This window comes from Caretta caretta, chromosome 5 (genome assembly GCF_965140235.1).
Source record: "Caretta caretta isolate rCarCar2 chromosome 5, rCarCar1.hap1, whole genome shotgun sequence".
Taxonomy (NCBI): Eukaryota; Metazoa; Chordata; order Testudines; family Cheloniidae; genus Caretta; species Caretta caretta.
The window spans coordinates 135,952,121-135,979,592 of NC_134210.1; the positions used below are offsets into that span (position 1 = coordinate 135,952,121).

The 27,472-nt window shown below is 47.8% G+C and overlaps 1 protein-coding gene across 2 annotated transcripts in view; it reads left to right on the forward strand.

The window, feature by feature from the left end:
- Positions 1–27,472, forward strand: part of ELP1 (elongator acetyltransferase complex subunit 1) — a 115,746-nt gene that overhangs the window by 67,242 nt on the left and 21,032 nt on the right. For both annotated transcript variants that reach the window (XM_048849682.2, XM_048849679.2), the window contains exons 20-28: positions 6,553–6,626; positions 7,829–7,907; positions 8,797–8,876; positions 17,422–17,559; positions 18,629–18,714; positions 19,420–19,568; positions 21,004–21,127; positions 24,429–24,526; positions 25,323–25,524. In XM_048849682.2, coding sequence (XP_048705639.2) covers positions 6,553–6,626; positions 7,829–7,907; positions 8,797–8,876; positions 17,422–17,559; positions 18,629–18,714; positions 19,420–19,568; positions 21,004–21,127; positions 24,429–24,526; positions 25,323–25,524 — 1,030 coding nt within the window. The remainder of the gene's footprint in view (positions 1–6,552; positions 6,627–7,828; positions 7,908–8,796; positions 8,877–17,421; positions 17,560–18,628; positions 18,715–19,419; positions 19,569–21,003; positions 21,128–24,428; positions 24,527–25,322; positions 25,525–27,472) is intronic.

Below are 27,472 nucleotides of genomic sequence, written 5' to 3' on the forward strand. Positions count from 1 at the left end.
TGGGGGAGTCCCACATCCTCCAAATATGTGCCCACTGCAGCAAACTTAAATCCAGGGCACACAAGGACAGGGAGCTGAGATTAAAACTGCTCCGCCTTCGGAAATCTTTAGGGTAAGCTTCAGACCCGGGCGCCGACTCTGCTACATGCCACAGCCCCCCGTCCCTCCCCCCGCCTCAAAGAAAGACAAAAAGACTTCAAAAAAACGGCACCCTCTCACCTGCAAAGAGTTCTTCGTGAGACAAGACTTCTCCGGGCAGATCTACAGCCTCCCTCCTGGTGCTTCCCCAGCTGAGCACTTCTGACGCGCCGGGCGAAACTTGCCTTCAGCTGCGGCAGTAGCACTAAGCTCCGGTGCTGAGGCTTCAGGCTTCCCGTTGCCTGCCTCTCTCGTGGCACCATTCAGCATTGCGACGGAAGCGGTGCCAACACATGCTGACGTGCCTGACCCCCCCGCAGGCTGTTCTTGCTCTGCTGGCACCGTCTCCCGCTGAGCTGACTGGCAGTGAAACAATGCTCAGGACACTGGTGCAGAGGAACCTTTGTTCACAGTAGATTCCTCTTGCACAGCCCTCACCTCACGGAGGAGCTCCAGCACCCCAATTTACACAGTCAAGGGACCTGCTGGTGTCACCCATCCTGCAGTCACCCCAGCTTAATGCCTGCTTCTCTCCAAATGCTCAGTCAGGGTCCGGACAGCCTTCCTCCAGTGATGAGGAAGCTGGTCTTCAGGGGGAGTTTTCACCATCCTCAGACCCCAGTCAATAGAGGTCACAGAAAAATCACCTCGTTCTACTCTCGGGATCCTGCCCCGTGGTGTGTAAACCCCTGGATGGCACCACCCATCCCCTTCCCACCACAGTGGCAATATTGGACTCTATGGGCATCTTACTCTCGAGACCACACTCGCTATACCACCACAGCCAGCTATACCACCTGCTCGCCACCGCCAGCTGATGAATCTGCCACTGACGTAAGGGACCAGGCAGCACCATCACAACTGGAGGATCAGTCACAACCTGTCTCCAACCCGGTAGACCCAGTTGTTACGCCTGATGAAGCCCTACTTCCTCCTCCCCTGTCATCTTCGGATGACTTCTCAAAATTTTAAGATCTTTTGAAAAGAGTTGCAAGTGAGTTAAGAATTAGCTTGGAGGAGGTTCCTGAACAGCAGCATGAGTTAACGGACATCCTGCAACCCTCTTCTTCTAGGATTGCATTACCGTTCTACGTAGCCCTTTGGAAACTGCTACGGCCATCTGGCAGACTCCTGCTGCAAGCCTACCTACCTGTAAGTGAGCGGACTGCAAGTACTTCAGCCCTTCCAAGGGCTCTGAATTCCTTTTCACTCACCCAGCACCGAACTTGTTGATAGTAGACGCAGTCTACCAAAAGACCAAGCGCCAGTTTCCCCACTCCACCCCATCCGACAAGGACAGTAAGCGATTAGATCTGCTCGGACGTAAAGTATACGCATCTTCTATGTTATAATTTCACATTGGCGGGGAGGGATAGCTCAGTGGTTTGAGCATTGGCCTGCTAAATCCAGGGTTGTGAGTTCAATCCTTGAGGAGGCCATTTAGGGATTTGGGCAAAAATTGGGGATCGGTCCTGCTTTGAGCAGGGGGTTGGACTAGATGACCTCCTGAGGTCCCTTCCAACTCTAATTATACTGCCATTCTTGCAAAATATGACCACAAAAATTACAATAAATTCATGAACTTTACTGATGACATTCCAGAAGAAAAGAAACAACAATTTATGGCTCTAGTTTTCGAGGGACAAATCATCTCATGTTCTGCTCTTCAAGCGGCCCTCGATGCAGCCAATACTGCAGCAAGATCTACTGCTACAGCAGTTGTCGTGGGCCGAGCTTCATGGCTCTCTTCCTCTTCCTTTCCTCAAGAGGTCCAGAGTACCATTGAAGATCGTCTCTTCAGCAACAAACTCTTTGCCTCCAAGACAAATGACGTACTTCACTCAATGGAGGACTCCAGGGCAACTCTCCGGTCCCTAGGACTTCAAACCCCTACGACCAGAAGGTGACAATGTGGATCTCAACCTTACCAGCGCCCATGCTACCCCGCCTGCACCCAGCAATTCCATAGGTCACATGAGCAACAACAGCAGCGACACCAAAGACCCAGATACCAGCGTCGCCGCCCCAATTCCTCAGCAGCATCTCAACCCCCTCCCACTAATAAGCAGATATGAAGCCTTGGTCGAGGGTATAGAAAACAACGTTCCCACTTCAGTGGTTGCGCCCCATGTCTCTAGTTTTGGACACTGCCTACGGCCATTCTCCCACCAGTGGCAAAACATTACCACCAACAAGTGGATCATAAAGATCGTCATAATTGGCTATTCCATCCCTTTCATATCCTTGCCTCCTATCCACCCACCCTCCCCATCCCTCCTAAGGGACCCTTCTCACGAGCAACTGCTCCTCCAAGAAGTACAACTCCTTCTGTTGGGAGCAGTGGAACTCGTGCCCGAACAACACAGCGGGAAACGGTTTTATTCCCATTATTTCTTAACAGAAAAGAAAACCGGGGGATGGTGACCGATCCTCGACCTCAGGAGGCTCAACAAATTTATCAAAAAGCAAAAGTTCAAAATGGTGACCCTCACCACCATAATCCCAGCGCTGGAGGAAGGCGATTGGTTTTCAGCCCTCTACCTACAGGACACCTATTTTCATGTGACTATACATCTGGCCCACAGACGTTTCCTTCATTTTACCCTTGGCTTCACACATTTTCAGTACAGGGTGCTACCCTTTGGCCTATATACTGCCCCCAAGTTTTTTCCAAGCTCCTAGCCATAGTCACTGCCTACCACAGGAAACAAGGGGTCATAATATTTCCTTACCTCGACGATTGTCTCCTCCAAGCCACAATGCTCGACGAAGCGCTTCGATTCACGCAGCTCACTGTCACTTGCTTCCTATCCCTCGGCCTAAAAATAAACAAAAACAAATCCATGTTATCTCCTATCCAGCACCTGGAGTTCATAGAAGCACACCTCAGTTCCCGGACAGGATTAGCATTTCTCCCTTTCGACCGCTTCAGCACCATAAAACTACTGGCCACGAAACTTCACAACAGTCCTCAGGTCACTGCTCGAGACTGTCTACAACTATTAGGTCACATGGCCTCGTGCACTTTCATGGTCAAAAAGCACGACTATACATGAGGTGCTTCCAAGCTTGGTTGGCTACGGTTTACAGACCAAATGTACACACTCTAAACAAGCTTCTATCCATACCTTTCCAAGTCAAAGACTCTCTCCAGCCTCTGCTCTGGAGTCCCTTTCTCCAGGATGCTCTATCCCTCATAATGACTACCAGTGCATCCCTCACAGGGTGGGGTGCACACATTTCCCACCACACAGCCCAGGGGCTGTGGTCTTCAACTGAAACCTCCCTACGCATAAACGTCCTAGAACTTCGAGCCATACACAACGCCTGCCATCACTTTCTCCCATTGATCCGGAACCAACATGTACGGATAATGACAGACAACATCACTTGCATGTTCTATGTGAACAGGCAGGGAGGAGCTCGCTGTCACTTGCTTTGCACAGAAGCTGTAAAGCTCTGGAATTGGTGCCTTGCAAACAACATCCGATATCAGCCGCCTATCTTCCCGGACGAATTAAGCAGACGCTTTCCCTGGGATCATGAATGGGAGATAAACAACACAATCATCCGCAACATATTCCGCATTTGGGGCTACCCAACCACAGACCTTTTCACAATTGCAAAAAAATGAAATGTCCCACATTTTGCTCCTGAGCGGGACTGGGCAAACATTCCCTGGGAGATGCGTTCATGATCTCATGGGACCAGGACTTACTACACTTCTACCCCAATATAATTCTGTCCGATATAATGCGAATTCGGATATAACGCGGTAAAGCAGTACTCCTGGGAGCGGGGCTGCTTTACTTCGTTATATCCGAATTCGTGTTACCACAAGCAGTTCCTCTGCGCCCCCCCGCACTTACTTGCTGCGCCCCCCGCCACAGCTCACCTCTGCCTCCTCCCCTGAGCACGCCACCGCCGCTCCACTTCTCCCCCCCATACCCCTTCCTTCCAGGCTTCCCGTGCCAAACAGCTGATTGGTGCCGCAAGCCGGGGGTGGAGGGCGGGGGCAGAGAAGCGGAGCAGCGGCGGTGCACTCAGGGGAGGAGGGGGAGGCCGCGCGGAGGTGAGCTGGGGCGGGGAGTGGTTCCTCTCCCTACCCTGATATAACGCGGTCTCATCTGTAAGACGGTAAGATTTTTTTTGGCTCCCGAGGACTGCGTTATATTGGGGTAGAGGTGTATATGCATTTCCCCTAATACCTGTTCTCCACAGAGTTCTGACAAAGATACGAACAGATCATGCCACGGTAATTCTGATTGCACCGTCGTGGCCCAGACAACCGTGGTTTCCGTTCCTCAACAGAATGTCAATTCGCCCACCAATTTCATTGCCCCTCACTCCAAACCTCCTATCACATCAACACAGCCGATTTCTTCCTCCCAACCTGTCCATGCTTCATCTCAAAGCTTGGTTCCTACATGGTTCTCCCAAAACAAACTAGCATGCTCTGAGTGGGTTCAGAGAGTGCTCCTACATAGGAGGGACTGGGCAACAAAATGGCAGATGAAATTCAGTGTTGATAAGTGTAAAGTAATGCACATTGGAAAACATAATCCAGCTCTACAAACAAAATGATGGGGTCTAAATTAGTTGTTGCCACTCAAGCAAGATTTTGGAGTCATTGTGGATAGCTCTCTGAGACATCTGCTCAATGTGCAGCGGCAGTCAGAAAAGCAAACCATGTCAGGAACCATTAGGAAAGGATAGATAATAAGACAGAAAATATCACAATGCAACTATATAAATCCATAAAACCTTGAATACTAAGTGCAGTTCTGGTTGCCTCATCTCAAAAAAGATGTATTAGAATTGGAAAAAAAAGTACAGAGAAGGGAAACAAAAATGATTAAGGGTCTGGAACAGCTTCCGTAGGAGGAGAGGTTAAACAGACTGGGGCTGCTCAGCTTAGAAAAGAGACGACTAAATGGGTGGGGGAGGGAAGACAACTCTATAAAATCGTGACTGGTGTGGAGAAGTGAGTAAGGATGTGTTATTTACCCCTTCACAGTCACCCAATGAAATTATAAAGCATCAGTCTTAAAATAAACATAAGGAAATACTTTTTTCACACAACGCACAGTCAACCTGTGGAACTAGTTGCCAGGGGACATTGTGAAAGCTAAAAATATCACTAGGTTCAAAAAATAACTAGATAAGTTCATGGAGGATAGGTCCATCAATGGCTCTTAGCCAAGATGATCAGGGACACAACTTCATGCTCTGGGTATCCCTAAACTTCAGACTGCCAGAAGCTGGGACTGGATGACTGGGGATGGATCACTCAATAAATTGCGCTGTTCTGTTCATTCCCTCTGAAGCATCTGGCACTGGCAACTGTCAGAAGACAGGATACTGGGCTACAGGGACCATTGGTCTGGCCCAGTCTGGCCGTTCTTATGATGCTTTGTCCCAAAGGTTTTTGTTAGTGTCCAGTAAAAGGAAAACTAAAGACTAGACTGGCAGCAATGAGAATGAGCTGCTGGAACCCAGGGCCCGAGAAAGTTGCTCCCTGAAGCAGTTCCTGGCTTGATTAGCATGTGTCATGTTTCTCCCTTAAATCTCTTCTCAGTTTTATGGAAAAGCCATGCAGCTGTGGAGTCATGTGTCGGACACATGACAAAGCCTTTCTGTAAAGTCGAGGAAACCTGCTTGCTCAAATGCCTGTGCAGCTTGCCCCTTCCTAGGGCTTGACTTCCTTGCCAGTAGGAGAACAAAGCTAGCCCAGGCCTTCTTCCCAGGCTGGGCTGCTGGAGGATTCCTGTCTCAGACCCTGCTCAGCCCATGCTCTAGATCCTCTCATTACAGACTTACTCCCAGCTCCTATCTGTCTGGGCAGAGTAAGGAGCTGCCTGCCTCAGAGACTCGGCAGAGCCTGCTCCAGCCTTTGCCAACAGTAGTAGTGTGGGGTGTTCCAGGAAAACACTGTTTGCCTGTTGCAGTCCTGTTAGTGTCGATAGCATTTTACATCGTTGACACTGAACCCTTCAGAGATTGGACTCTCTCCTGGGCATTGACACGGTCTGCTTCCTGCATTTCTCTGCTTGCATTGAGTCTCCCTTGAGATTCAACCTCCTTCTTGGGGTTACTTTTCTTCTGGGGTCTCTTTCACTAGCACAGCACTGTGATGTTTGGCTCCGTCACGTTCCTTCTAGTTCTGCAGCCTTTGTGGAGAGGGGGATGTCTTATTGAACTGTAAAGACATTGACACCATCTCTTAGATTGGGTAAAACTGTTTCTTCAAAGTGAAGGTCCTGCCTCCCCTTCACCTTGCAGTCAAAGTGAAGCCCCCGTTCCCTCATTGGGGGTGAGGAGGAGTTGTGGATTGCTGGCCTGGCCTGACCAGGATTTCAGGTGCAGAGCTCTTAGCATACTTAAGAGGAATTATTGTTGGGATTTATTTTTTAGATGCCAAGAGGAAACTTGGAGACTGTTCACCACCGAGCCCTCGTTCTGGCCCAGATTCGGAAGTGGTTGGACAGGTGAGTGTCACTAATGTGTATCAGCCTGCGTCCCCCAGGCTCTGTGGTGTGAGCAGCTGGAGGAGGGTGGCACTGTCCTGGTGGGATATTGACCGGGACCTGCAGAATGACGGCATTAAGCTAGACTGAAAGGGGACTGCTTCGGGAGAGTTCTCAAAGAGTTCTGACTTAGCAAGTGGAGACAAACCAGTTCTAGCAGTTGGGCACTCCAGGTAACTGCCACCTACAAGCAGAGCCATCTCAACATTTCTCTTATTTATGTATAGCTTGTGCTACGTGCTTTAGTCCCTGCTGCAAGGAGCTTGTTGATCAAAAGGACAGACAAGTAGGTAGAGGTTAGGAGACGGGAACAACAATAGGCAAATTACATGGAGGTCACATCTTGATTCACTGTGAGTGAATGGGAGAAATGCCATCTCTTCCCCTCCCCATAATTATAACTTATCCTGGACGACAAGGCTGCCTCGTGGTATAAAACCTTGCTCAGTGTCATTGTTCTAATGGAACAGAAAAGCACCTGACACTACAGCTGAATAGATAGTTGATTTTTTTTCTTTTTCTGTTTCTTTTCAGCTATTGAACCAAAAAATCTGGGCAGAGGGGAAATGATTTTGGGTTAAACCTGGAAATGAAATTTTTCACTTTTTCCTCTCCAAAATGAAATGGGTGGGGTTTTTTTTTTTGGTTATGCTTTTGGGTGTGTTTTACATGTTAAAATTTTTTTAAAAACTCCTGGCTAAGTTTCAAAGTGAAATATAGGTTTGAGAAGTTTCACTTCAAGAATGTCAATGAACTGTTGGGACTTTTTCTAATTTTTTTCATTTAGGTGTCTGAAACTGCTGAGTTTGAGAAAATATTTTTTCATCTGAAAAGGAATTTTTGGGCAAATAAACTATTCACAGGGAAAAAACTCTGCCCAGCTCTATCTGCGACCAATACACGGTTATCTTTAAACCCAAATGTAACTCTCTTTAAAACTGGCCTACACCTGGTTAAATGCTAACCCAGTGTGATATCTGGCTGGGCCAGGACAGGAACTAGACATGGGCACAGCCAGCCTGCTTTGCAGAGGCAAGGCAGTGAAAATTAAACCATATAGGTTTATTTATAGTCTGGCAACTGTTCTCCTCACTCCCTGTGTATATTAGATTGTAGTGCACACTCCTCTCTAAAAACCTGCTGTATTTGACCCTTTCCAACAGGCTCATGTTTAAAGAAGCATTTGAATGTATGAGGAAGCTGAGAATCAACCTCAACCTTCTTTATGATCACAATCCCAAGGCAAGTTTGAGTTGCGCTTGTACCTCCCCTTGCATGTTTTCCTGCCTCCCAGGGAGAGTGGGATTTGCCAGAGGATATTGTGAAGGCTAAGACTATAACAGGGTTCAAAAGGAAACTAGATAAGTTCATGGAGGATAGGTCCATCAATGGCTATTAGCCAGGATGGGCAGGAATGGTGTCCCTAGTCTCTGCTTGCCAGAAGCAGGGAATGGGCGACAGGGGATGGATCACTTGATGATTCCCTGTTCTGTTCATTCCCTCTGAGGCACCTGGCACTGGCCACTGCCAGAAGACAGGATACTGGGCTAGACGGACCACTGGTCTGACCCAGCATGGCCGTTCTTATGTAATCAGTGTTTATAAAGCTCTGTCAGCACCACTTCAGAGTCCCACTGGCCAATTAGGGGAGGAAGCTTTTTCTGGCGACAGAGGAGGCCGAAGGCAGCAGTGTTAGTGGAGCCTGTGCTGCTTGTATCTACTAAGGCCTTGATCCTGCAAGTGGATCCATGTGGGTGGATTCTCAGCAGAGGGGCACAGATCTGAGTGAAGGATAGAGCTCCTAGGGCTGTGTCGATAACTTTGTTCCATGTCACACTTGGAAGTTTATCTCCCCTGAGCTGGCCTTGCCTTGTACTGAACAGCTGCCATGAGAGCTTGGGGCATGGGGTACCCAGGTTCTTAAGGATGGTACCCAGTGCTATAGAGCTCATACTCTTTGCATGCAAAGAACTACAGCGTGTCCAAATGGTAAGAGTAGGGTAACTCGGGTTTAGAGTTGGATATGCCCATGTGCACGTTTAAATGACCCTTTGAAGTCTCTCTGTGTGTTTTTGTGTTAATATGCATGTCAGTAACAGCATCAGCACTGAAAGGGTTTTGTTCACTTCAGGTTTTTCTGGAAAATGTGGAAACCTTCATAAAACAAATAGATTCCGTGAATTACATCAACTTATTTTTCACCGAGTTGAAGTAAGTATTGGTCTTCTGATAAAAGAACACTGGTAAATAAAGCCGCAGTATCATTGTTCTGGAAGCTGGAGATGGGGGCTGGATCTCAAAGAACCAGAGGATTCAGTCTGACCAAGTGGATGGTGACTTCTTCTAACTGCCAGGCTAGCTGGCTGTGGGCCTGGTCCATCCAGGCAGAGGAATTCAGCAAGATGGACTCACTTGTGGCTATTGGTTTGATTTGGCCAACTGGGGACTTACATTTTGTTTGGCTGTCGCAGTTTGTAATAGGGCTGTCAATTAATCACAGTTAACTCACGCCATTTAGAGTCATGCCATAACTCTAAAAAAAAAATTAATTGCAATTAAAAAAATTAAGCGCAGTTTTAATCACACTGTTAAATAATAGAATACCAATTGAAATTTATTAAATATTTTGGATGTTTTTCTACATTTTCATATACATTGTGTTCTGTATTGTAATTGAAATCAAAGTGTATATTATTTTTATTACAAATATTTGCATTGTAAAAATGATAAACAAAAGAAATAGTATTTTTCAGTTCACCTCATACAAGTACTGTCGTGCAATCTTTGTCATGAAAGTGCAACTTACAAACGTAGATTTTTTTTGTTACATAACTGCACTTAAAAACAAAACAATGTAAAATTTCAGAGCCTACAGTTCCACTCAGTCCTACTTCTTCTTCAGCCAATTGCTAAGACAAACAAGTTTGTTTACATTTACAGAAGATAATGCTGCTCTCTGGTTATTTACAATGTCACCAGAACCTGTGAACAGGCATTTGCATGGCTTATAGCTGGCATTGCAAGGTATATTTACATGCCAGATATGCTAAACATTCGTATGCCCTTTCATGCTTTGGCCACCATTCCAGAAGTCCTGTTTCCATGCTGATGACTCTTGTTAAAAAAAATAATGTGTTAATTAAATTTGCGACTAATCTTCTTGGGGGAGAATTGTATGTCTCCTGCTCTGTTTTACCCACGTTATACCATATAGACTCATAGACTTTAAGGTCAGAAGGGACCATTATGATCATCTAGTCTGACCTCCTGCACAACGTAGGCCACAGAATCTCACCCACCCACTCCTGTAACAAACCTCTAAACTATGTCTGAGCTATTGAAGTCCTCAACTCGTGGTTTAAAGACTTCAAGGTGCAGAGAATCCTCCAGCAAGTGATCTGTGCCCCACGTTGCACAGGAAGGCGAAAAACCCGCAGGGCCGCTGCCAATCTGCCCTGGAGGAAAATTCCTTCCGGACCCCAAATATGGCAATCAGCTGAATCCTGAGCATATGGGCAAGACTCACCAGCCAGATACCCAGGAAAAAATTCTCTGTAGTAACTCAGATCCCACCCTGTCTAGCATCCCATCACAGGCCATTAGGCATATTTACCGCTAATAGTCAAAGATCAATTAATTGCCAAAATTAGACTATCCCATTGTACCATCTCTTCCATAAACTTATCAAGCTTAGTCTTGAAGCCAGATAGGTCTTTTGCCCCCACTGCTTCCTTTGAAAGGCTGTTCCAGAACTTCACTCCTCTGATGGTTAGAAACCTTCATCTAATTTCAAGTCTAAACTTCCTGGTGGCCAGTTTATATCCATTTGTTCTTGTGTCCACATTGGTACTGAGCTTAAATAATTCCTCTCCCTCCCTGGTATTTATCCCTCTGATATATTATAGAGAGCAATCATATCTCCCCTCAGCCTTCTTTTGGTTAGGCTAAACAAGCCAAGCTCCTTGAGTCTCCTTTCATAAGACAGGTTTTCCATTCCAAGGATCATCCTAGTAGCCCTTCTCTGTACCTGTTCCAGTTTGAATTCATCCTTCTTAAACATGGGAGACCAGAACTGTGCACAATATTCCAGATGAGGTCTCACCAGTGCCTTGTATAACGGTACTAACACCTCCTTATCTCTACTGGAAATACCTCGTCTGATGTATCCCAAGACCACATTAGCTTTTTTCACGGCCATATCACAGTGGTGGCTCATAGTCATCCTGTGATCAACCAATGCTCTGAGGTCCTTCTCCTCCTCTGTTACTTCCAAGTAATGCGTCTCCAGTTTGTAACAAAAATTCTTGTTATTAATCCTTAAATGCATGACCTTGCACTTTTCACTATTAAATTTCATCTTATTACTATTACTCCAGTTTACAAGGTCATCCAGATCTTCCTGTGTGACCTGCATCCCTAGCCCTAACATAATATTTCATATCAGTCTTGGATGATGACCCAGCACATGTTCATTTAAGAACAATTTCACTGTAGATTTGACAAAATGCAAAGAAGGTACCAATATGAGATTTCTAAAGATAGATACAGCACTTGACCCAAGATTTAAGAATTTGAAATGCCTTCCAAACTCTGAGATGGACGAGGTGTGGAGCATGCTTTCAGAAGCCTTAAAAGAGCAACACTCCAATGCGGAAACTACAGAACCTGAACCACCAAAAAAGAAAATCAACCTTCTGCTGGAGGCATCTGACTCAAATAATTAAAATTAACATGTCAGTCTGAACTACTTTGGATTGTTATTGAGCAGAACCCATCGTTAACATGAACGCATGTCCCCTGGAATGGTGGTTGAAGCATGAAGGAACCTATGATTCTTCTTCAAGTGATTGCTCGTGTGTATTCTACAATAGGTGTGCGTGCTTGCCATGTGCACTGGTGCCGGCAGTTTTTCCCCTAGCAGTACCCATGGCGGGGAGCGTCCCCGCGACCCCTGGAGTGGTGCCTGCCTGGCGCGGTATAAAGTGAGCTGCACGCTCCCCCCACCCTCAGTTCCTTCTTGCTGCCAGTGAAGGTGCGTTGGAACTGCTCTGCTCCAGCTTTGCTGTAGCTCGTCCCTAGAACTGTTCGTTTGTTCAATGTTAGTACCTGTAGTTAGTTAGCTGTCTGTTTAGTTTAGTCGGTGAGCCCAGGCCGGGGCATGCCCCGCTCCCCGGGATTTAAGTTGTGTGGCTCTTGTAGGCGTTCTGGTCCAGAAAGTGACCGCACACAGATGGTTTGCGCTGTTTGGGAGAAACCCATATCAGCGAAAGGTGCAAGATTTGCAAGTCGTTTAAGCCTCAGACCAAAAGAGAAAGGGTCATTAGGCTCCGGGCCGTCCTGATGGAGTCAGTGCTTGACCCCGGCACGCCGCTCCAAACTGGGAACCAGCACTGCGGCGTCGGTGCGCGGCAACCCTCCAGTGCCATCGACCAGTCGGCACCGCTCCCTGTCCACGGGGCATGCCAAGAGAGCCAGGAAGACTCCCTCTTCGCAGCAGCACTGAGGGAAGTGTGGGACAGAGGCTAGGCCCATGTCGGGCCATCCTTGATCCCCACCGGGCCCCAGGCCTTTGACTCATGTTGTATGGAGTAGCCTGGCCCCTTCGGAGCAGGCCTCTCCAGATGTCCAGATGCCATCCATGCCTGAAGCCCTCCAGGCAGCCCGGGACATTATGTCCATGCTGCTGCCTGGTGCGCCGCCAATGTCGGCCCCACGCTCCAGAGGCAAGCCGCCGCTGGGATCTCCGCAGTCGCCTCTGGCCCGGTACCGGTCTCGGTCGAGGGAACATTCCCGACACTGCCCAGCGACCGCTCGGGGCAGAGTCCATGTGGATCGCCCTTGATGCCAACCAGACTCTCTGGCTGGGTTCCATCTGGCCGGGACTCTTGACACCGCTCGTCCTCAAGGAGCGAATATCGATGGGACCGTGGCGGGCGTCGCCAACGGTCCTCGTCTTGGAGAGGGCACCACAGTTGATCACGGCACGCTTGTCGACGCTGTTCCCGCTCGGACTCTTGCTCCAAGTCTCCGCCAAGACATCGCAGCCCCAGGCGTCGATCGCCGGCGTGTCGCCGTCGCGGGTCTGCCCATCGAGGCCGTTCGCGGAGCAGCTGTTATTGTCGGTACCGGTTCTCCACGTCGAGATCGCGGTCCCGTGGCCATGGTAGATCCCAGCACCACCGCTCCTTCCGGTCCTGTGACGACAGCAGATCTTACGCCAGCCCGGTCTCGTCGTAGCCGTCCCTCGGTGGGCCAGGCCAGCCAACCCGAACAGCCGGCCCCGCCGGTGCCGCAGCAGGTGCAGTGGCACCGAGTGCTGTGGCCGGCCCAATGGTACCTGTGGGCACCGTGGCCTCTGGCACAGCCCCCGGTGGGAGCCCGCTCGGTGGCCAGAGCTTCGGAGGCACCGTCGGCCTCCCTCTCCAGACCCCCAAGAAAGGAGTCAATGGAACGTACATCCTTGGCACTTTGCCAGGTGGTGGACCCTCCAGTGCCGGACGATACCCAGAGCACAGCACTGGCTTCCTCGCCCCGCCCACAGAGGCAATTGCAGCCCCACGCGCGCCCCCACGCCTCCCGGCCCACAGGAGGACTTCAGGGCCCATCAAGAACTCTTAAAGAGTGTGGCAGCAAGCCTCCACCTCCAGGCAGAGGAGATGGAGGAGCCCTCAGACTCCCCGTTTAACATGTTGTCACCGAGTAGGATGGCCTCGCCTCTCCATGAAGGGGTGGCTAAGATTTCAAATTCCCTGTGGCAAACACTGGCCTCATTGGCCCCAATCTCTAAAAAGGTGGAACGCAAGTCCTTTGTACCCACTAAAGGGCATGAGTACTTGTATACCCACCTGGCATCCAAGTCCCTGGTGGTCGAGACAGTCCTCCACTGGGAATGGCAGGGTCAGCTTCCAGTTACAAGGCGCAAACCATCAGGCTCTCCTGGACGGTACAAATTCAATCTGTGGGGCTCCCTGCCCAAGTTTGAGGACTCCCTCCAGAAGCGCAATAGGAAGGAGTTCAAGGCACAAGTGGAGGAAAGGGCAGCCTCCGCAAAGGCATCCCTGCAGGCAGCCTTGGATGAGACGGGCGTCATGGCTCCTGCTCTCTGGGCTGTCCAGCGAGGCGCAGTCTCCCACACAGTATCTCCCGTCTGACGGGAAAGCTCTGTTTGCGGAGGAAACAGAGTCAAGGCTGCATGGCATGAAAGACTCCCGCACAACCCTCCAGACTCTGAGAGAGACTAAGAAGACTGGGACAAGAGCAAGTAGGACAGAGTGCGTGCAGATTGTCCTCCTTCTAACCTCATGAAGATTCTCTGGAAAAGATAACACAAACCAAGGCTATTATCCTTTCCACACATCCTTCCTATGTCATGGTTCCGGCAAAACCAAAGTTCAAGCCGCAGCAGACTCCCACCCAGGCCGCCCTCCTGAAGTATGAGGCTGCCCATAAGAAGCAGCGGGACTATAAGAGATGCCCTCAGAGGCAGTCTCGGCCTGCCCCCCAGCCCGGGTCCTCCAAGGGCAAGCAGCCGGGGAAAAGGCGTTTTTGACGGGATGCTCGGCGACACCCCACCAGTCCTCACCAGTGTTCCAATAAAGCTACCCTTCTCCAACCGGTTGTGTGCTTTCCTTCCAGAATGGTCGCGGCTAACCTCAGACCGATGGGTCCTCAACACCATCTCCTGGCGTTACACCCTCCAGTTTACTTCCTCCACGCCCAACCGCCCCCGTCCCTATTGGGGGACCCCTCGCACGAAGCTCTGCTCGAGCAGGAGGTGGGGCGGCTCCTAGGACTAGGAGCAATAGAGGCGGTGCCCAAGGAGTTCATGGGCAAGGGGTATTACTCCTGTTGTTTCCTTATCCCGAAGGCCAAAGGGGGGCTCAGGCCCATCCTGGACCTGCGAGATCTGAACCAGTACATGGTGAAACTCAAGTTCCTCATGGTCTCCTTGGCCTCCATCATCCCCTCCCTGGATCCCCGGGTCTGGTACGCTGCCCTCGATCTACAGGACACGTACTTCCACATCCACATATTCAAGGGGCACAGGCGCTTCCTCCATTTCATAGTGGGACAGAATCATTACCAATTCACGGTCCTCCCATTTGGTCTGTCCACTGCCCCCAGGGTGTTTACAAAATGCATGTTGATGGCAGCGGCCTACCTCAGACGGCGGGGGGGGAGGGGGTCCAGATATTTCCCTGTCTGGACAATTGGCTTGTCAAGGGCACCTCCCGGTTGCAGGTGAGGGATCATGTGGCGCTCCTCCTGTCCACGTGCACCGCCTTGGGCCTGTTGGTAAACAGCACCAAATCCATGTTAGTCCCGGTCCAATGCATAGAGTTTATCAGGGCGCTCCTGGACGCTGTGTCGGCCAGGGTGTCTCTCCCGCCAGACAGATTTGAGACCCTGAAAAGTCTCATTGACTCGGTCACAAGGTTCCTGGTGACAACAGCCAGGGTTTGCCTGCAACTCGTGGGTCACATGTCAATGTGCATGTACATGGTCTGTCACGCCAGACTCAGGATGAGGCCCCTCCAGCTCTGGTTGGCCTCGAAGTTCTCTCAGGCCATAGACAGGATGGACAAGGTCCTCACCGTGCCGGACTCTGTGATCACCTCCCGACAAAGTGAGCACTGTACACTTTGTAGTCTGTGTTGTCATTGAAATCAATATATTTGAATATGTAGAAAACATCCAAAATATTTAAATAAATGGTATTCTATTATTGTTAGACAGTATGATTAATCACACTGTTTTTAATTGCTTGACAGCCCTAGTTTGTATTTTTTTCTGGTTTGCCGTGCGAATGTGAATGTTTGAGAAAATCTCACCAGTTGCGTCAGTAGTTGACTCCTCTGATTTAGTGGTCTCCTGTGAGGAATTGCAGAGGGGAATAAGGAAACCCTTTTTATCTAAGGTCTGTGTCCAGGATTATTGTTCAGGCTCCTGACTAATTTTTCAGAAGGCTGAGTATGATTTTCTCCCTTTAAAGTCACTAGGAACTGCTGGTTTGCTCAGCACTTCTGAGAATCAGGCCACTTCTTTAGATACCTGAATATGGAGTGTGGAGTCTCATTTTGAAAATCTCAGCCTTAAATCTTTGTTTGGGAACCTAAACAAACGGCTTACTTTTCAAAAGTGCCAAGCACGCAGCAGTTCAGACTAAGGAGTTAGGAGATTAACGTTAGGCTCCCATTTAAAAAAAAAAAGCTTGGCCTGTGATTTTCATGCAAACTGTTACAGTAATATCCTGAGCAATCGTCTTATCAGAAGTGTCTGAGCCCTCCTGCCTGAGGCGCTCCAGTTGTCTGAAAAATTAAAAATCATCTTGAAATGGAGTCTACCTGTTGCCTGGTATCACTTGTAGAGTAGAAGTTTTATGTTTCCCTGGGGAGAGGATAAGAGAACAAACCATGTGTGATGGATATTAATCCACGTCATGAGTCCTTTCCAGTTGTGCCAGATGATGAAAGGATAAGGAACTACATAGAAGAAAGAGTACCAGTAATCGTAAAGTGTGGATTTTTGTGCATGGTACAGCAACTCGTCATTTAACGTTGTCCGGGTTAATGTTTCCTCATTACGTTGCTGATCTATGAGGGAACAAGGTCATTTAAAGTTGTGCAATGCTCCATTGTAGTGTCTTTGGCAGCTGCCTGCTTTGTCCACTGCTTGCAGGATTCTCTGGAAGAGCAGCCCCGCCTTGTGGGGATTAGAACCAGGGGGGCTGGCAGCTCCCCTCCCCCACCCACCCCCACCCCGCATGAGCGCCCCTAATTTCCCTCTAAGGTCTGTGGCTGGGCAGCTGCCCGGGAGCAGTTCAGCTGTCCCTCCCGCCACCGCCCTGCTGCTCCTGCCCTGCCCTCTGCCTGGGAGCTGCTCCCAGGAGCTTCCTGCTTGCTGGGGGAGAGGGGTGCTGATATCAGGATGTCACCCTGCTCCTGCCCGCCCACTCTGTACCCCCTCTCCACAAAGCAGAGGATGGGAACTGGGCTTGGGACAGAAAGGAGGTAACTTGCTGGAAGCTGTTGCTTCCTGTCTGAGTTGGCTGATCTGCTTAAAAGGGCAATGTACTTGAAGTGGCGTCAGCATACTTAAAGGGGCAATGCATGTCTCTCTCTCTCACTCATGCCCGAACACCCCAGCACTTTGGAAAGTCGGCACCTATGCAGCCGTGCATGTGCTGTCAGGAGGAGGGAGTGGTGCGCTCCAGCTGGATAGCGTGAGCTCATCGTCATGTTCAGTTTTTTCAGGGAAGAGTTTGCAGCTACTGTCCTGCATCTGTTGTGTTTCCTCCCTCCTGCCTCAGTCCATGCTGCCTTGTAGAGTGTGAGGCTACATTAACAACAGCGTATTAACCCTTGAGGGCTCAGCCCAGTGCTAGTTCATCATTTAGCAGCAAGGCATTCCCTGGGAAATATCCCATCCCTTTACTCCACCACCTCAACCAAGCTTCACAATCATTCATTGCTGTGTACAATATTAAACTGTGCTTAAAATTGCTTAAAGTTTAGTGTATATGTATATAATGTCTTTTGTCTGGTGAAAAACATTTCCCTGGAACTTAACCCCCCTATTTACATGAATTCTTATGGGGAAATTGGAATCGCTTAACATCATTTCGCTTAAAGTCTCATTTTTCAGGAACATTACAATGCTAAGTGAGGGGTTACTGTATGTATCTTCTGACATGAGTATTTGTGCTGGGCTGTGACTTGGGATCCAACTAGCGTTTATAGTGCATATTTCTTCTTAGAGAAGAAGACTTCACAAAGACTATGTACCCATCTCCAGTTAGCAGCAACGTCCAGCTACAACAGTGTCCTGATCAGAAAAAAGTAGACCTTATCTGTGATGCAATGAGAGCTGCCATGGAAAACATCAATCCTCAAAAGTAAGTGAAATGCCGTCTGCAATTTAGAACAGAACAGTAATAGAAAGTCATTTTTTAGAGCTGGCTAAAAAGTAAGAAAAAAGCTTTTAATTTCAGAGGATTGGAAGTGAAGCCCTATTTTTCTTTAAAAAAACATTCTGAAAATGTAAGACATTTTTCACATACTGACAACTAGCTTTTGATGAATGAAAAACTGAATTTTTTCAGAAATTTTATTTAAAACTTTTAACAAAAAATCAAAATTTTTGACAGAGTGGGGAAAATGTTTTGGTGAAAGATTTTACTTCGGGAAAAAAGGCTGTTTTTCCACAATAAACGTCGTTTTTTACCAAAAAAAATGTTGACTAGCTTTAGTGACTTGCACTTAGCTCTGTCGCCCAAAGGTAAAGGCTCGTGGGGTGAGGAAGCTAGTTCTCTGTTTTAATTAAGGCAAATCATCAGTGTTTATACATGTACTATATCCCAGGGATCATCCCAGGCAAAATGTTCCTCCTTGATATGTTCTTCACCCTTTTTTCTTTCCAAATAAAAAAACAAAATCCCCAAATCCCAGCCCTTCCATTAAAGCAAAGACTACCCTAAAATACTCAATGATAGAACTTAAAAAATACAGTAGAACCTCAGAGTTAAGAGCATCTTGGGGATTGAGGTTGTTCGTAACTCTGAACAAAATGTTATGGTGTTTTTTTCAGAAGTTTACAGCTGAACATTGACTTAATACAGCTTTGAAACTTTACTATGCAGAAGAAAATGGTGCTTTTAACCATCTTACTTTAAATGAAACAAGCACAGAAACAGTTTCCTTAACCGTGTCAAATCTTTTAAACTTTCCCTTTGTTTTTTTTTTTTAGTAGCTTACCTTTAACACAGTACTGTATGGTATTTGTTTTTTGTTGTTGTTGTTGTTTTTGGTCTTTGCTGCTGGCTGGCTGTGTACTTTTGGTTCCAAGTGAGGTGTGTGGTTGACTGGTAACTCTGGTGTTCATAACTCTGCGTTTCTATTGTAGATTGTTGATCTTCTCCTTCTGATTGGTTTCTTGCTTTGTTTCTTGTTGTCTGTTTCCCTCAGATACTATCTTTCAATACTGACATCCCATGTGAAGAAAAGCACCCCAGAACTGGAAATTGCCCTCCAAAAAGTGCACGAGCTGCGAGGTACAGTGCTCCTAGTTCAGATGGCAACTAAAGGGCTGCACACCTGGGGAGAGAACTACTTAACGTTATTTATCCTGATTTTTTACTCTGAACAATAACAGAAATTTGTCCAGGCCTCACAAAGTTCAGTTCAGAAGTTAGCTGTGACAATGAAGTGAAGTTAGCTGTCACAATGAAATAGCACTGGATAGCACGGAAGAGACAGAGTCACACGTGGTTACTGTTGCCTGCTGTTGTGATCATTATTCTGCAGTCAGGGATTGGTTAATCATGTCCGTGAATGAGCTTGGGTGTTTTAGCTGCCTCCTTGAGCCCTGTTTTTTGCACAGATGTTCTGTGAGCCCCGTGCCTGTTTGCTGGTCACTCAGTCTGGCACACTTGACTGTCATTCTGCAGTGATATAGGCAGGATGCAAGTTTTGTTGTCCCTTGCTTCAGGCCAGGCCCTGAAGACTGCCATGCTGTTGTTCAGGTTACTACGTGAATAACTGAGGCAGGCATCCCCAGCATCCCCTCTTTCAAGCACAAAACTGAATGAATCCTTAGAGCAGGGGGACTGCCAGTCTGCCTCTGAAATCAGACCATGCTGTTTCTAGTGAGCTAAGTGAGCGTGCGTTCTTGTGGTGTGCCTGGAACTCACGGGAACAGCCTTCGATTGGTGCAAGGTACAAGTGATTTTTGATGGCTCTGTTTCCTACGATTACAGAGACTGTTTCACCAGCAGCTGAGGGGGTGACTGCAGAGGCAGCGCTGAAGTATCTGCTCTTCCTGGTTGACGTCAATGAACTGTACGATCACTCCTTGGGCACATACGACTTTGATCTGGTTGTCATGGTGGCAGAGAAGTCTCAGAAGGTCATTGTGACACTACTTGTCCTTACCGCTTTCTGATTTTCAAAACAAAATTACCAAAGTTTCAAAGGTGGATCAGTTGACACTTCATTTCCAAACCATAACTCTGTACCAGTCCAGACACCCATCTTCCCGCACTAAAGTACAAGTGCCCTCACGGGCTAGCCTTCCAGCCCCTGACTGTCACATCAGCACTGTTTGGGAAATCACCCACTCAAGTTTGGGGAATACACCCTCCCTGGGGCAAGAGTGCTCTGTCCTTAGAGTGCAGAGTTGATGGGGTGCTGAGTTTGTGCCACTAGTGAGGGGTTCATCTCTGGAGGGAGGTGTAGAAATCTTGGCTTTCCACTTCTGTGCTTTTGAGGTGATCAGGTACATGGTGTGCAGTGACCTTAGCTGAGTGACAGCATGTATGCGTGTGAATTTTCCAGTTGGGTTTAGTTTAGGAGAGGCTCTCCATGGGATACCCATCCAGCTTAGGACTCTGTTTCTGAACTGGCTGGTACTTCACAGAGATCCCCAACTGCAGGGAAGGAGCTGCCACTGGCCATCAAGTAAAACACTGTTTATAGTGTTAGGGGTTTCTTCTCAACCATTAAGGTGGGAAACACTTTTTTAAAATGAAATGTGAGATTCTGGAATATCCACTTGTTGGCAAAAAGTCAGACGAAACAGAGAAGGAAACAGTTTTGATGAATGTTGTCAGGACATCAAAAATTAACACAATCATAAACTGAAAAAAGGGCCGTCCTTAGTCTGTCCATGAAATGCTGCTAAAATCCAAATGAGAGTTGATTTTCAAATCTCAAAGCCAGTAATGAACTAGCTAGAAGGGCCTAAAATCATAAACCAGTGGTTCTGAATTGGGGTTACGTGTACCCTTGGGGGTACGCAGAGGTCTTCCAGAGGATACATCAACTCATCTAGATATTTGCCTAGTTTTACAACAGGCTACATAAAAAGCATTAGCAAAGTCAGTGCAAACTAACATTTCATGTAGACAATGACTTGTTTATACTGCTCTATATACTGAAATGTAAATACAATATTTATATTCCAGTCAATTTATTCTATAATTATATGGTAAAAATGAGAAAGTAAGCCATTTTTCAGTACTAGTGTGCTGTGACATTTTTGTATTTTTATGTCTGATCTTGTAAGCAAGTCGTTTTTAAGTTGAGCTGAAACTTGGGGGTACGCAAGACAAATCAGACTCTTGAAAGGGGTTCAATAGTCTGGAAAGGTTGAGAGCCACTGCTGTAAACCATCCAGAGGGAGTGATATTTAGTAACTCTCCAGCTAGCAGATTTGATTGGTAGTTCCAGCTTTCCTTGCTGATTATGGGCTGCATGTTGGGAGAGATGCAGTTGCCAGGATATTATTTGACTGAGCAGTTTGACATATAAGGGGCAATGCAGTTATCTGATGTGCTTTTCAGGACCCTAAGGAGTACCTGCCATTCTTAAACACCCTCCGGAAAATGGAAACCAACTATCAACACTACACTATAGACAAATATCTGAAAAGGTACAAGAAGGCACTCTGCCACCTCAGCAAATGTGGTAAGTGCCCTGCACGTATTGTGTCTCTGGGACACGATTCTCTGTTCTAGCATTTCACTTCCTTCTACAGAATAGGGTAAAAAGAAAATGAGTGTCCCAGAAAGTCAGTGTGGGATCCTTGTTTCGCTTTGTTGCTGTTGCACGGTTTAACTTCATTACTTGATTTTATACCTTGCTTTGGAAAGACACTTTTTATGAAGGGCTCCTTTGCTGAAGTACAAGTTCTGTCGTAAAAGTGGCTTGTAAAGGAAGCAAGTTGATCGTTAGGCTCTGTTTTGTTGTGGGCATGCAGAGATGGCATTGTGTGGCTGAAATAATGGCACGGTCATTAGTTCCTGCGTCCTGAATGGCTCAGATCGCTTCATTGTTGTTCAGGTTGTGGCCAGGAAACAATCCTGGCTCCTACGACAAAAGGCTGTGGTGGGTCCAGGCCTGCATCCCCTGTCCTACAGAAGCTAAGCTGTAGCTCGGTGATACTCGGATCTTAGTGGTTCAGGAGCCAAATCAGTGATCAGCCCAGGAATGTGAACTCTTTGTTCATTTACTGTAGTTCTGTAGATTCATATTTAAACAGTAGTACCGAGGACATATTTAACTTGTATGTATTTCTTACAGCAAAATGACTGAGCAAGTATTACTATTTTATGAACTACAATTGGTTAATACTAGGGCTGTCAATTAATCGCAGTTAACTCATGCGATTAACTCAAAAAAACTAATCGTGATTAAAAAAATTAATTGCACTGTTAATAGAATACTAATTGAACCTTATTAATATTTTGGATTTTTTCTACGTTTTCATATATACATTGTATTCTGTGTTGTAATTGAAATCAAAGTGTATGTTTTTTTTTATTACAAATATTTCCACTGCAAAAATGATAAAAGAAATAGTATGTTTCAGTTCACCTCATCAAAGTATTGGAGTGCAATCTCTTTGTTGTAAAAGTGCAACTTACAAATGTAGATTTTTTTTTGTTACATAACTGCACTCAAAAACAAAACAATGTACAACTTCAGAGCCTAGAAGTCCACTCAGTCCTACTTCTTGTTCAGCCAATCGCTAAGACAAACAAGTTTGTTTACATTGACAGGAGATAATGCTGCCCACTTCTTATTTACAATGTCACCAGAAAATGAGAACAGGCATTTGCATGGCACTTTTGTAACTGGCACTGCAAGGTATTTATGTGCCAGATATGCTAAACATTCATATTCCCCTTCATGCTTTGGCCACCATTCCAGAGGACATGCTTCCATGCTGATGAAGCTCATTAAAAAAATGTGTTAATTAAATTTGTGACTGAATTCCTTGAGGGAGAATTGTATGTCCCCAGCTCTGTTTTACCCACATTATGCCATATATTTCATGTTACAGCAGTCTTGGATGATGACCCAGCACATGTTGTTCATTTCAAGAACAATTTCACTGCAGATGTCACAAAATGCAAAGAAGGTACTGTGATAGACCTAGGCCCGTTGGGTACAGTAGAGTAGAAGGCAGATATACTGGCCACTGGATAAGTAATTTTCTGTTCCCTGACTGACCAGAGCAGGGGCTGCTCCAGGCTAATGAGAACACCTGACTCCAATTAACCTGCAGAGAGTCAGGTGAGGCCATTAAGCTAATGTGAACACCTGACTCTAATTAAGGCTCCTCTGATACTCTAAAAGGGCTCACTCCTGTCAGGCCGAGGGGAGCCAGAGGAGAGGAAGTGCTGCTGAAGGGCTGGGTAATGAAGACAACCTCAAGCCGCTGGAAAGGGAGCCATATGGTAAGGGTGAAGATGGCATTAAGAGAGAGAAGCGGGAGAGCTGTGGGGAAGTGGCCCAGGGAAATGTAGCAACTCTGGCAGTGAAAGGTCGGCTGCTAACAGCTGCTGCCGTTAGGGTCCCTAGGCCGGAACCTGGAGTAGAGGACAAGCCCAAGTTTCCCCCAACCCGCCACTACAGAAACACCTCCTGGGAGGGGAAGACAGGCCCTTGTCAGGACAGGAGGCTAAACTGTTCAGGAATAAGCCCATAGGGACAACAGAGACTGTGGGAGTTCTCTCACCAATCTCCTTGCTGGCTTATGATGAAAAGGGCTCAGTAGACTGTAACCCTGGCCCTAGACAGAGAAGGGCTACATGGAGCGTCGCAGGGAGCCTCTGGGGCTAGCATAAACTGCCTGGAAGTGCGGGACCCATGGGGACAAGGTCGGAACTCTGCCACAGTACCAATATGAGATTTCTAAAGATAGCTACAGCACTCGACCCAAGGTTTAAGAATCTGAAGTGCCTTCCAAAATCTGAGAGGGACGAGGTGTGGAGCATGCTTTCAGAAGTCTTAAAAGAGCAGCACTCCAATGCGGAAACTACAGAGCCTGAACCACCAAAAAAGAAAATCAGTCTTCTGCTGGGGGCATCTGACTCTCATAATGAAAATGAACATGCCTCGGTCCATACTGCTTTGGATTGTTATCGAGCAGAACCCGTCATCAGCATGGAAGCATGTCGTCTGGAATGGTGGTTGAAGCATGAAGGGACATACGAATCTTTAGCACATCTGGCATGTAAATATCTTGCAACGCCGGCTACAACAGTGCCGTGAGAATGCCTGTTCTCACTTTCAGGTGATGTTGTAAACAAGCAGCGGGCAGCATTATCTCCTGCAAATGTAAGCAAACTTGTTTGAGTGATTGGGTGAACAAAAAGTAGAATTGAGTGGACTTGCAGGGTCTAAAATTTTACATTTTTAATGCATTTTTTGTACGTAATTTTACATTTGTAAATTCAACTTTCATGATCAAGAGATTGCACTACAGTATTTGTGTGAGGTGAATTGAATCACTCTTTTGGTTTTTTTACAGTGCTAATACTTGTAATCAAAAATAAATATAGAGTGAACACTGTGCACTTTGTATTCTGTGTTGTCATTGAAATCAGTATATTTGAAAATGTAGAAAACTCAAAAAATATTTAAATACATGGTATTCTATTATTGTTTAACAGTGCGATTAATCGTGATTAATTTTTTTAATTGTGTGATTAATTTTTTTGACAGGCCTAGTTAATACCATGGTAAAAGCATCCTGATGGGTTAATAATTAAATTGCACAGTGTTCTAGTATTGTGTGTTGCAAAGAGCCCCTTGTGTATCGCAAGCCCCAGTCTGAGTATCACCGGTGTAGTTGGTAAGTTGTGCCAGGCCCCACAGCTCAACCAGCCAGCCTTTCCTGCAGTGCAAGTGAGCTGGTGAGAGTCGTGACCCTGCCATGCTGTGTCTGTACCACCGGAGGACAGTGAATTGTTTCCCTCAGGTCCAGAGCACTTCTCTGAATTTCTGAACTTGGTGAAGGATCAGAAGTTGTATAACGAAGCCCTGAAGTTGTATCCACCTGATACTCCAGAACACAAGGTGTGTGACACGCGCTGTGAACCTAGGGAGTGGGTCTGCTGTGCTCATGAAAGGCTGGCCCCTGTTGGCTGCAAGGGGTTAATATGGAATGCTTGAAAGCAGGAACTCCTGTTCTTTGCACTGCACTTCCAAACTCTTTTTTTGTTTGATTTTTTTGGGGGTTTTTTTTGTTTGTTTAATGGTGAACGGCAGCTGCTCTTACTGCTGCTCGGTGGGTAGGGGAGGGGATGTTATTAATGAGAAGTGTCTGCAATGCTCCCCATCCCCCTCATTTTGGGGCAGGGGTAAGAGCTGCTGCTCAGGTCCCAATCCTGTGCAGCACTGCTGTTCCTTCACCCCCCCACACCCCACCCTCCCGCATGTGTTCCCTGAGAGATCTCCCCATTGCCCTTCTGAAGTCACCTTGCAGCTTGTGCAATAACTGACCTATTACGGGCAGAAATCCTCAGCAGCGAGAGAACTGCTGCCCTGCAACCAAACCCAGGCCTTGGCCTCATGGGACCTTGCCATGGTGGGCTTCACACTGCCTGCATGGCAGCTGCCCTGAGAACCTACCCAGACCCAGGAGGTGCAGAGCACTATGCATGTGTGCATGCCTGTGCGCTCTCGTCACGTGTGAGAGAGAGAGAGACCGTGCTTGTGCCCTGGGACGTTGGTCAGGGCAGTCTCTAAGCCCTGAGGCTCTGACCGGGAGCCAGCTGGCTACGGTTAGCTAAATCAGGACCAATTTCCTTGGCTCCTCTTTCTTCAGGCCTGCTGGTGATTCCATTGTTGTTGTTTGGTCTGACTCTCGCAGGCTGTCGGCAGTGCTTTTGGGGAGCACTTGAACCAGAAGCATCTGTATGAGCAGGCTGGACTGATCTTTGCCCGCTGCGGTGCATTTGAGAGAGCCCTCGATGCCTTTCTGAGCAGTGGCAGCTGGCAGCTGGCCCTTTGCATGGCCTCTCGGCTTGGTTACACGGCAGATCAGCTGGCTGGCCTTGCAAGGAGCCTGGCAGGTAAGAGTTGTTGGGTGCACATCACACAGGTGGCCATCTGTAGTCATTGGTTCAGTGTGGAACTTTCTGACCCTTCACTGGGAATGTCAGGTTCTTTTTGCAGCAAAAGCCTAGGTTTTTCAGCGGCCAAAACCCTCAGGGAAAAAGGACTGAGCATAGGGCTGAAATATTGCTAAGAGGTGCACCATGCCATGCCACAGCATCCTTACCCAGGCCTGGTGTGCTTAGCTGCCTAGGAGGCATGTAATTCATTGCATGAGCCAGGACCATCAAGGGGGAATACTCTTAGATACTCTACTAGCCTGAAGCAAACCGTTCCAGCGAGCTGTCTTCTGCATCCTCCTCTGGTGGAGGTGTGTTGAGCTTCTCTTCTGACACACTTTGCCAAAACCACTTAGTTTTCACACCGTTCTGCAACAGCGAAGCCCTGTGTCTCGTCCAGGCCTAGTGGCTCTGGGCAGAGCTCTTGTGTGGCTCAGCACTATCCCCATGTACAGGACTGCTTGTGAGAGGAAAGGCTGTGGAAGGAAGCGCATTTGCTTGTTCTAGAACAGAGGTCCCCACAGTGTGGGGCGTGCCCCCCTAGTGAGGTGTAGAAGAACGTTGGGGGGAGGGTTGCAGTGGGGCCTGAGCCAGCCTTATGGGCGGGGGCGGAGCCCCATCCAGCCCTGCTCTGGTCCTGTGCCCAGCTGCCTCCACAGCTCCTGGCCCCATTCCCAGTCCCGGCTCCACACCAACCCCTAGCCTTGGCCACTGCCCATGGCTCTGTTCCTGGCCTGGAGCTGAAGGTCGGGGCAAGGTTGGGAGAGGAGCCTCACCAGGCCACGGGCCCAGCTGCCGGCTCCCACCGCAGCCTGGTCGCGGCTCCGACCACAGCCGCAGCCCCACTCTCAGCTGCGGCCCCACCCTCGGCCCCCTTACCCCTGTCCATGTCTCTGCCCCCAGCCATGGCCCTGCTCCCGGCTCGGGGGGGCCAGAGGGGGGCATGGACAGGGGTAAAGGTCCCTCAAAAATTTTGGGACCACTGTTCTAAAAATTGACCCAATAACACATCAGTGGGTTTAATAGTCCCTGTACAATCTGCTCCCCCCAGTCCCCACTCACAATGTGAACAAAATGACTCCCTTGCAGACCCCACCCTCCTCCAGGGCAGGTAAATGTAACTCAGTGTGTTGGGATACAGTGGGGTTGGCCCCAGCAGGGCGGCATGGCTCTGGTGCACCCTCCTCCCTGCTGGTTTGCCGGAAGCCCTTGGCTCCTGTGTGCCCGCTCTCTCATTGGTTGTTATTCCTGTAACTTAAATGGTGACTTAATGCAGCTCCCTGCATAGGGAAGAGGATTGTGAGGGGGCGGGCTGTTCAGTCCAGCAAACAGAGGTCTGATAGATCCAGTGGTGGGAAGATGGAGCTGGACAAAGCTAGATGGGAAGTAAGGCATAAATTGTGAGCAGTGAGGGGAATTAACCATTGGAACAATTTTTTTCATAGATTCAATGCCAAACAGGACCACTGTCATCATCCAATCTGACCTCCTTACCAAAAGTCGTCCTGAGCGTTCCATTGCTGGCAGCTTTAAACCAAGAGCTTTTCTAAAAGAGATGCTCTAGATCATAGAATCATAGAATATCAGGGTTGGAAGGGACCCCAGAAGGTCATCTAGTCCCACCCCCTGCTCGAAGCAGGACCAATCCCCAGTTAAATCATCCCAGCCAGGGCTTTGTCAAGCCTGACCTTAAAAACCTCTAAGGAAGGAGATTCTACCACCTCCCTAGGTAACGCATTCCAGTGTTTCACCACCCTCTTAGTGAAAAAGTTTTTCCTAATATCCAATCTAAACCTCCCCCACTGCAACTTGAGACCATTACTCCTCGTTCTGTCATCTGCTACCATTGAGAACAGTCTAGAGCCATCCTCTTTGGAACCCCCTTTCAGGTAGTTGAAAGCAGCTA